The 9,103-nt window shown below is 57.9% G+C and overlaps 2 protein-coding genes across 2 annotated transcripts; one reads left to right on the top strand and one right to left on the bottom strand.

Moving 5' to 3' along the window:
• Positions 1 to 916: 916 nt before the first annotated feature.
• On the top strand, positions 917 to 4,580 carry MSMP (microseminoprotein, prostate associated; the record flags this gene model as incomplete). The annotated part of the gene is made up of 3 exons (XM_084898804.1): positions 917 to 3,728; positions 3,931 to 4,039; positions 4,400 to 4,580. The coding sequence occupies exons 1-3, from the start codon at positions 3,599 to 3,601 to the stop codon at positions 4,578 to 4,580; spliced, it is 420 nt and encodes a 139-aa protein (XP_084754930.1). The 5' UTR covers positions 917 to 3,598.
• RGP1 (RGP1 homolog, RAB6A GEF complex partner 1) lies at positions 4,259 to 9,037 on the bottom strand. The gene is made up of 9 exons (XM_084898760.1): positions 8,904 to 9,037; positions 8,389 to 8,523; positions 7,684 to 7,820; positions 7,314 to 7,397; positions 7,075 to 7,224; positions 6,654 to 6,800; positions 6,317 to 6,444; positions 5,936 to 6,125; positions 4,259 to 5,029 (listed from the first exon to the last, which is right to left on the bottom strand). Exons 2-9 carry the CDS (start codon positions 8,502 to 8,504, stop codon positions 4,806 to 4,808), a joined length of 1,176 nt encoding a protein of 391 aa, XP_084754886.1. The 5' UTR covers positions 8,505 to 8,523; positions 8,904 to 9,037; the 3' UTR covers positions 4,259 to 4,805.
• Positions 9,038 to 9,103: the final 66 nt, after the last annotated feature.

Raw genomic sequence — 9,103 nt, forward strand, 5'->3', positions numbered from 1 at the left:
AGTCATGTAATTTAAAATAACTATAAAAAGTTGCAAATCAATGTCTTTTTTTTTTTTTTTTTAAACGAAGACTTAATGGCAGGCAATAAAGCTAGATACCAATCACCTTGCCTTTAAGCCACTCACTGCTCTTCCTACTCAGGGAACAAAACCGAATTCCTCACACCTGCATTCGGAGCCTTCTGGGCCGGGCTGGCCTGACTCAGGGGCTGAGCATTGACCTATGAACCAGGAGGTCACCACCGGATTCCTGGTAGGTGCACATACTGATCAGTGATTCTCTCTCATCATTGATGTTCCTATCTCCTCCTCTGAAATCAATAAAAGTGTGTGTGTGTGCGAGTGCGTGTGTGTGTTAAGCCTTTAATGACCTAGCCACAGCTGTACCCAAACAACCTTAACTCCGCTGCTCCCTAAACCGGCTCCTCACTGCCCGGTGCACAGGCCTCCTGACCAATCTTCTCTCCCGGGGGCTGGCCATCCCACCTGCCCACCTGATATGGCAGCCTCCCTCCGCCTACAGGCTCTGGCTGCCCCAGGCCCACACCGGCGAGGGGCCGCCCTGCAGCCCGCCCTGCAGCCCGCCCGTCCTCACTGCGTCTCCGCAGCCCTGCAACCCGCCCTTCCTTCCTGGGCCTCCCGGGCGCGGATTCTCCGGTTTGCCCGGGCCCCTTCCCTCCCCACGCGAGGGCCTTCTCCCTGCTCCAGGCCCTTCTCCCAGGGGCTCGCCCTTGCCTGCCTCCGCTCAGGCACAAGCTCTGCACTCGGCCTCTCTTAGGACTTTCCCACCTGGGGCGAAACCAGACCCTGGACGTCCAGCACCCCCTCCCCACTCCCCACCTCTCACCACCCTCCCGGGGCTCCCCGCAGCCCCCCTCTGGAACGCCGGTTCCCCAAACCTCCCCGCGGTCGGCCGCAGCCAACCCTTCCTATCCGGCCGGGCGGCGGGGGTCAGCGGTGACTCACCGGAGGGGAGGGGAGGCTGGCCGGCGCTGGGGCCGGAATGCGCTCACTTCCTCGCCGCGCACCTGCCCGGCGCTGCTGGAGCGCCGCCCGGCCGGGCCTCCGGCGGATGTTTTCTGTCCCCGCGCCGGCGGCCGCGCCAACCCCGGCGCCCCCTCACCTGGCACCTCCGGGGCCGCAGGAATCACGGGGTTGAGCCCTAATTGCTGACACTCCTACACACACACACACACACACACACACACTCAGAAGCTGGGCCTCCAGCCCCAAGAACCTACACTGATGCGCACGCAACACACCCCAATAGACATGCAAATGGATTCAACCAACACCTCCCCCGCCACGCCCCCACTCTGGGAGAGGGATCTTTCTTCCCAGAAGAGCCCCCTACTCCTACATCTTCAGTACACAGTTCTCACTTCCGTCCCCAGGACCCCCCATCAATGCCAACCCCCACGGGGTCCCCCGTCGCCTTCCAGCATCACTGCCACCACCTGCATGCTCTCTAGCTCTCCTCTAGTGCAGCCCCTATTAGGCTGGCTCCAGGCTGCAGGAGCAGAAGGCAGTCTATGGCCCAGCCTTCAGGTGTCAGCTAGTGTCCCTCCCGCAGAAAGGCAGCAGCAGAGCGCCTGACCTCTGACCAGACTGCTGGGCCCTGTGGTAGGCAGGCCTCCTGATGCACCTGCTCCAGCCACGGCCATGCCTCCCACACGGCGGCCTACATCAGGGCACCCTGCTTCAACCAGGAGGTTCCTCCGCTCCCAGCACTCCTCTCAAGTGGAAAGGCCATCAGCCCCGGGGAGGGTGAACGTGTGGTACCGTCTGCATCTCCTTCCATTAGGCTGTCTCCTTGGGAGAGGGCAGAGAGGGAGTTTGAGGTGGGCTGAGGAGTTGCTTTTGAATAGTAAAGAGGTGAGAGGCAGGGTAACTTTCTATAAAAGTCAGCCAGAGTCTCGGAGTAGATGAAACTGGAGACTTGGATGGAAAATAAAATACATGCCAAAGTGATTGGCCCTGTAGGCAGGAGGGGAGTACCTGGGATAGGAGCCTGTGGGGTGTAGGAAGATGAAAGAAATCTAGGTTAGCCAGAGGACGTTAGCACCAGAGAGATAGCCAGCATCTGAGTGATCAGAAAGGAGACCGTGAGAGTTTGCATGAGTGAGGATGGAAAGAAATGGATCAAAATCCATACGAAAAAGCAGGAACAAGTAAGCTGGTAGGATAAGAAAATATCTCTTCCCAGGGTAGAAGGGAGGGTACTGGCCCAGGGAAGTTTTATCAGCAACACTGTTGCTCAAACCAAACACTTAGAATCTCAAAGACACAAAGACCAAAACCAGAATGCTCCTGGAGGTAGTTTTTGAAGGAGGTGGTAGGGATGACATGGAGCATGAGTGTGAAAGGGACACAGTCTATGTCTGGTGATAGCAGAAGCTCAGTGTCATTTAGAGGAATATCCACCCATCTTGTCTCTGAGCTCTAGTGCCATCCTCAGTAGCTGATATTTTCTGAGGGCTATGTGCTGGGGACAGATAACATGCATTTTCTCATCTAATACTCTTAGCAACCCTATGAGTAGTTCTGTCCCAATTTACAGACAAGGAAACAGGTTTCGAGAGGTGAAGTAACTTGCCCAAAGTCACATAGTTCTTAAGTGGAGTCAGGATCTGAATCCAAGTAGTCTGACTCTGCAACCTTTGCTCTTAATCACCCATCTTGGGTTCTCCACACCTGCAGGAAACCCAAAAGAGGATGTCCAGGGAGAATCCCTAAGTCCTCACTCCGTAACGTACAGGAAACTGGGGTGGCTCCTACGTTAGAGCATGTGGAGGAAAGGTTCCTCTGAAAGAACCATCGCAGTCGGGGAGACGGCGTATCTGCTGTAGCCTTGGGTGGTGAACAATGGAGAAGCCATCTCTGGATGCCTCTGGGAAAGAGACAACCTCCCCCCGGACCCCCATCTCTGAGGGGCAGCCATGTCTCTAGCTACTTCAGGGGGCCCCTGCCCTGGGGTCTGAGAGAAACATGCTCCGCTCCAGGTGCCTGTTTGCTCTCCCGGAGCCTCTGGCCGTCGCACCCTACAGCAGCTCCTCGGTTTGGCTGGGGCACAGGATTAGCCATCCCCAGGAAATGCCTCCCTCCGGTCCAGGCAGGGATCCCAGCACACCCACCCCTGGAGAGAGTGTGTGTGGTATTGTGGGGTGGGGTGGGAGATGGCGGAATGCTTCCTTCTCTCCAGGTCCGAGAAGAGATCTGGGGACCACCTGGGGGCCCTCGCCCCTCCCACCTCCTTGTTGGGGGAGTGCCCAGTCCGGTGCCCCTTCCATGGCCACCTCCCTCCCCCTAGCTGTGCAGGGGCATGAATCAGCTCTCACAGCTTGTTAAAGCTGGACCTCTTGTTTTCATGCCCTCACCCCAGGAAACAGAGTTACAGCTTTTCCAGCTCTACTCAGCAGGGGGCCAGGGTCCTCACTTTATAAACATCTCCAAGCCTGTGAGAGCAGAGGGCACGGAGATGGTGTGAGACAGGAGCCCAGGAGAAAAGACAGAGGAGAGAAACAAAGAAAAGCCAAAGAGACGAGACCGGAGTAGCCTGACAGAAGCCAAGAGGGTCCCAAAGGGCTGTGCTCCAGGAATGGCCCTCAGGATGCTCTGGGGTGGGCAGGCTAAGGGGATCCCTCGAGGCTGGGGGATCATCTGCTTGGTGATCTCTCTGCTCCTTCAGCACCCCGGAGTCCACAGCAAATGCTACTTCCAAGCTCAAGGTAACACTGGGTGAGGCAGTGGGGAAGGAAAAGGAGCAGAGGGCACTCACTGGGTGGAGGGGGGCTCAGAGATGATCGGGGTCACCCAGAAACAGGAAAGACTAAACATGGGGAGAGCGTGCCCTGGGCTCTCTCCTACCCAGGATGATTCCGTCTGCCGCCACCGCTCCCCTGTACGCTAACACTTCCTGTTCCTCCCCAGCCCCCTGCCGCTATGAGGGGAAATATTTCACCCTGGGCGAGTCCTGGCTCCGCAAGGACTGCTTCCACTGCACCTGTCTGCATCCTGTTGGTGTGGGCTGCTGCGACACGTGAGTGACGGGAAATGGCCAGAGAGAGTGGCCCTGATGTGAGAGAGGGCCGGGGCATGGTTAGATTCTGTCGTGCTAGAGTGAACAGAATAGCAGCATGAGGCTGGCTGAACCTGAAGGTAACAGTAAGAGTGTGAGAGAGAAAGCTTCAGGCTACAAAGTAAGGGAGGCAGGGGTGGGTCTAGAAGGAAAATTCTATGAAATAAAAGTAAATCCAGCCATGGTAGTGAGAATTTAGTTGGGGGGGAACAGAGGGGGCCCTGAGGGGAGCTCTGGGAGGACTGCGGGGAGGAAGGGGATGCGGGAGGGGGAGGTGGCCCTTCACTGTGCTGACTCCTCCCCCATCCTTTGGGTCCCCAGGTCCCAGCATCCCATCGACTTCCCTGCGGAGTGCGAGGTCCGGCAGGAGGCGGGAACCTGCCGGTTCTCCCTGGTGCAGAAGTCTGACCCTCGGCTGCCCTGCAAAGGGGGAGGGCCTGACCCAGAGTGGGGCTCAGCTAACACCCCTGTTCCGGGGGCTCCTGCTCCCCACTCCGGCTAATCTCAACCAACCGCCCTTCTGCTGACTGCCCACTGCTGCTGCCACTTCCAGGGAAACCACTAGCAGCTGCCAATTTATTCCGAATAAATAAATTAATGCTACAGCTGAACGCCTGCTTCTCATTGTCCGTGCCGCTGGGCCCCCGGTGGGGAAAAGGGGCCCTACTGGAGTCCAGGTGCCGAGTTCTGCGGATCCTGAAGGAGGGAGTGCTGCGCTGGGCCGGGTTCAGATGGTTATGGTGCTGGTACTGGGGCCCGGGGCTGCATACGAGGCCAAGGTGGGGCTTGTGGGCAGCACCTTGATGGGGAGGTCCCAGCTGAAGGTGTCCACAGGCACTTGCTCGGGGCCTGTCCAGGTGACAGGCTCGGGCTGTTCCACAGGAGGCAGGAGCTCCAAACCTGGTTCTCGGGATGTTACAAACTCAAAATGCAACCGCCACTTCAGGGACACTGGAATAAAGACATAGACAGGGGCATGAGAAGCTAGAATTAAAAGCCAATGACAGGGTACGGTTAGCAAATTACAATAACCTGTATTTGGGAGGAGGGGGAGAAATCACAGGACAGGGAGCTAGGATCGAGGGTGTTTTTTTGTTTGTTTGTTTTGTTTTTTAAATAATCTAGTGTGTGATTACTAGATTACTTCAAAACGTGACAATAAGGACAATAAGGACAGCAATGTCAAGAATCTAATAGCCCAAATGTGAGACAGTCAAGATTTGATAGCCTAAAGCTGTGGTCGGCAAACTTTGGCTCTTTGGCCCCTTGAGTGTGGCTCTTCCACAAAATACCACGGCCTGGGCGAGTCTATTTTGAAGAAGTGGCGATAGAAGTTTAAGTTTAAAAAATTTGGCTCTCAAAAGAAATTTCAATCGTTGTACTGTTGATATTTGGCTCTGTTGACTAATGAGTTTGCCGGCCCCTTGAGGGTTCTAAAGCCACTTCTTCAAAACAGACTTCTCCAAAATAGGCCGAAAACCGACTTCTGAGCATGGGCCACAAAGCTTCAATCGCACTGTATGCGTGCCTGCACGTGGTATTTTGTGGAAAGCCACACCCAAGGGGCCACACCCATGTGGCTCGAGAGCCGCGGTTTGCCAACCACTGGGCTAGGGAATCAGCGATCAGTGAATCACAGGTGCCTGTGAGAATGGGTAGGGACGGAGAGCTCCAAAGCGGTTCAGCGTTTAGGGGTCAGTGCATCTAGAAAACAGGTTGAAGAGCTCATAGAGCGTCAAGGGTCAGACACTGGATGCAGGGTGTGTCTGAGTGTTGGGAACCAGGATCCATCACGTTGTACCTAGGAACAGTATTTTGCTCCCTCTCCCCCACCTCCGACAGTGGCCAGGGTCTCACCAATGGCGGTGCAGAAGCCTGGGGTGGAGCTGAGAGGGATGGGGAGGGAGAAGCTGGTTCTGGTCGTATGGAGGCAGGACTCCTGGTGCCGGGCGTGAGTCACGTGGGACACTGCGGGGGCACCCCCCGCCCCGCGGCGCCGCTGGTACTCGGGCTGCACGCGCTCCTCGGTCTGCAAACTCACTGAAAACTGGGAGCAAGAAAAGCGTGTGCCAGCAGGCACTGGGAACTGCCATCTCCGGGGGAGAGGGCAGCCCACCCTCAACCTGCTTTACCAGAGACCCCACTATCCGCGTACACATACCCCCCTTCTTTACGCAGGCCCCTCTGCTGCCCTAGCCCTTCAGGCCCAGAGTCCCATAAGCCCCTCTCCCTCCTCACCTGCAAACACGCTACAGTTCCTTCCCCTAAGTTTAAGGTTCCCACCACGTCCTCGCCAAGTCTGTACACAGATTTGAAGATGCCAAATGTCCCCACTTTTCCTCGGCCATCACTGATATTGTACAGATCTGGGGAAACAGGACACTGTAAGCCTGGAGTCCACACTGGAGACGGGACGTGGAGCCAGATGCCAAAAGGTGGGGCTCTTCTTTATAATCTAATCTGGGAGAGCTACCAGTGGGTCCTCAGAAGCATGTGGCAGGGAGGAGGACTTGCCCCTGAGACAGGAACACCATGAGGGGAGGAGGGGGTGAGACAATTTTGAAAGGATTCTCACGGAGGCTGCGGCAGGATGTGGCCGCCATGAGGCGCTCTCCAGCCAGCTCGGCTAGCCATGTATCCTTCTTCCCACCTTCCTCCTCCTCCAAGAACGGACTGGATGGGGCCACAGCCTCATCCTGGGGAAACCGGACATCCTGAAGGCCTAGGAAGAAAATGAGCAGAGAAGTAGTGCTGGGAGGGAACAGAGTGAGAGCAGAAGGTGGGTCTGGACTCCAGCCTGAGAGGGCTGGGGGTGAGGGGAGACATGGCTGGGGCACACATCTACACCTCTTCCCCAGAGCCCTCCCGCTTCAGCCCCTGCGTACCTTCCCTGAGACCAGGAAGCTCCCCTCCAGCCCCTCTCACAAGCTCTCTAAACCCCACTTCTGCTTTGGTGAGGCTCCTCCTAGCCCTTCCCCCCAGGAACCCTTACTCACCTGTCAGCACAAGAACCCTCAGAGGGACCCTGAGCAAAGTGATGGGTGAGTTGACACGCTGGCAGCCGATGGTCAATTTGTAGACATACTTAACTGACTGGCCTCGGAAGGAGGGCGGTCCCTCTATGGGCAGCACTTCGCTGTAGGAGTCTGGTTGGGAGGCAGCAGTCAGGGCGGCGGAGGCAGCCAGAGAAGCCCTCCTTCCGGGATCTCCGGAGGGGTGGGACACAGTCACTTACATGATTTGGACTCCCCAGGGTCCAGCCTCAGGTCACAGAATAGGATCTTTGGTGGAGTGGAAAGGATACACTGACCCCTCTCACCTAAAAAAGACAAGGACTGCAGTTTACTGATCCCGTTGGCCGGTGCTGGACGAGGCCAGCACATCAGGTGGGGGCAGTAAGCACTGCCAACAAATGACAGCTCACGGTAAGCGATCCCCCTTTTCTTGTTGTGAGACAGCAACAGTCTTACAGCCCCAAAGCAACTGCTGCATCCCCCCGCCCCGTACCTCCAAGGCACAGAGACTGTAATGACCCGCTGGAACAAGTTAAAACGTCACCCTTCGGACACCATTACCCCATTCCCACCAAATGCCCCATCTCTAACCTCGGTGTGGTAGAAAGACAGTCTGACTCTCGGGCTGAACATCTGGCTGATTGGAGTCTGGGGGAGGCAGTGCTACTCGACTCTCGCTGGCATGGAACTGGCAGTGGATCTGGGCGCTGGCCCAGGCCAGAGCCTCACTATGGGAGGAAGCAAGGGAGGCATCAGCGGGGAGCTCCTGACCTCACCAAAGCTCCCCCAAATGCCCTCCCTACCACACACACTGTCTAGGGACCAACATGGTTAGGTGCTGTCTTAGGGCCGGGAAATCCAGGACCCCAAAAAGAAGCCATTATTACCAGAAGGAAGAGGGGTGTGGGGAAGGCAGAAGAGGGCAAAGAGGGGATGAATGGTGGCAGAAGGAGACTTGACTTTGGGTAGTGAGTACACTGTACAATATACAGATGGTATGACAGAACTGCACACTTGAAGCCTATATAATTTTATTAACCAACATATTCAATAAAAAGAAAAAGAGACCACTAAGTAGAGGAGTGCACTGTGGGTAAAAGGGAATGGGGGAGGCGGGAGGACGGAGAGTGGAGGGCTGTGTCAGCCCCATGGGTTAAACGGCCTCTGCTACAATGACAGCACAATGAGCAGGAAGGGGTGGGGTAGCCACAGGACCACCTGGGCTCTGGCTCAGCACTGCAGACACCAGGCCTTCTCCCAGAGGACCACTCACTCCTTCAGCACCAGCACTCCCACCTGGATGCCGAGGTGGCGGTGGGGGGCAGAGGGTTGGTGACGGTCACCACGCACTCCAGCGCCTCCCCCGCCAGAAACACAGGACCTCGGCTCAGCTCTGCCACCACTTCGATCATGTCAGCTCCTGACTCGGACCTGGGAGGGAACAAAGCGGGTCAGAAGCCAGGCCCACGGCGGGGAGGGGTGTCTGCGTGGAGCCTGGGGGTGAGGACGGAAAAGACGGGCTGCCAGCACCCCGGTGTCGGAGGGAAGCGCCTGCCTCTGGGTGCGGGGAGGCGGGCGGGAGGTAGGGGCCGGCGCTGCCCAGGCGGAGGGGGCCGCTCGGGCCCCAGCTGCCCTCCCTCCTCTCGGTACCTGGCTAGTCCCCCGCCCCCTCTAAAACCCCAGCCCGGCCTCTGCCCCCTTCCCTCAGGTCTCCACGTCCCGGCCCCCGCCCACGGACCCCGTCACCCGGCGCCCGCGGCCCGGGCATCGCGCCAGGTGGACACGGGGGTCCCGGCGCTCGGAGGCCTCACCTGTCCGCCCCTCCCGGCCCGGCCCCGTGAGTGACGGCGTCCGCGGTGGAGGCGGGACTTCCCTTCGGCCCCCTCTCGGGGCCGAGCCCCTTCCTGCCGGAAGCACCCGGCGGGCCGGACCGGAAGGGGCTCGCGTCCTGCCGCCGCGGGTCACCTTCCCACGGCCCGGCACCTGGGCGCGGGCGCTGTCCATCCCCGGC

This window comes from Pipistrellus hanaki (assembly GCF_964339955.1).
Source record: "Pipistrellus hanaki genome assembly, chromosome: 11".
Classification (NCBI taxonomy): domain Eukaryota; kingdom Metazoa; phylum Chordata; class Mammalia; order Chiroptera; family Vespertilionidae; genus Pipistrellus; species Pipistrellus hanaki.

Excerpts from the sequence above, each read along its gene's own strand:
- RGP1 (XM_084898760.1), bottom strand. The coding sequence starts at position 8,504 with ATGATCGAAGTGGTGGCAGAGCTGAGCCGAGGTCCTGTGTTTCTGGCG. Across the intron at positions 6,801-7,074 it reads GAGGGTTCTTGTGCTGACAG|GCCTTCAGGATGTCCGGTTT; the intron begins GTGAGTAAGGGT and ends TTTTCTTCCTAG. Across the intron at positions 6,126-6,316 it reads GAACTGTAGCGTGTTTGCAG|TTTTCAGTGAGTTTGCAGAC; the intron begins GTGAGGAGGGAG and ends TCTTGCTCCCAG.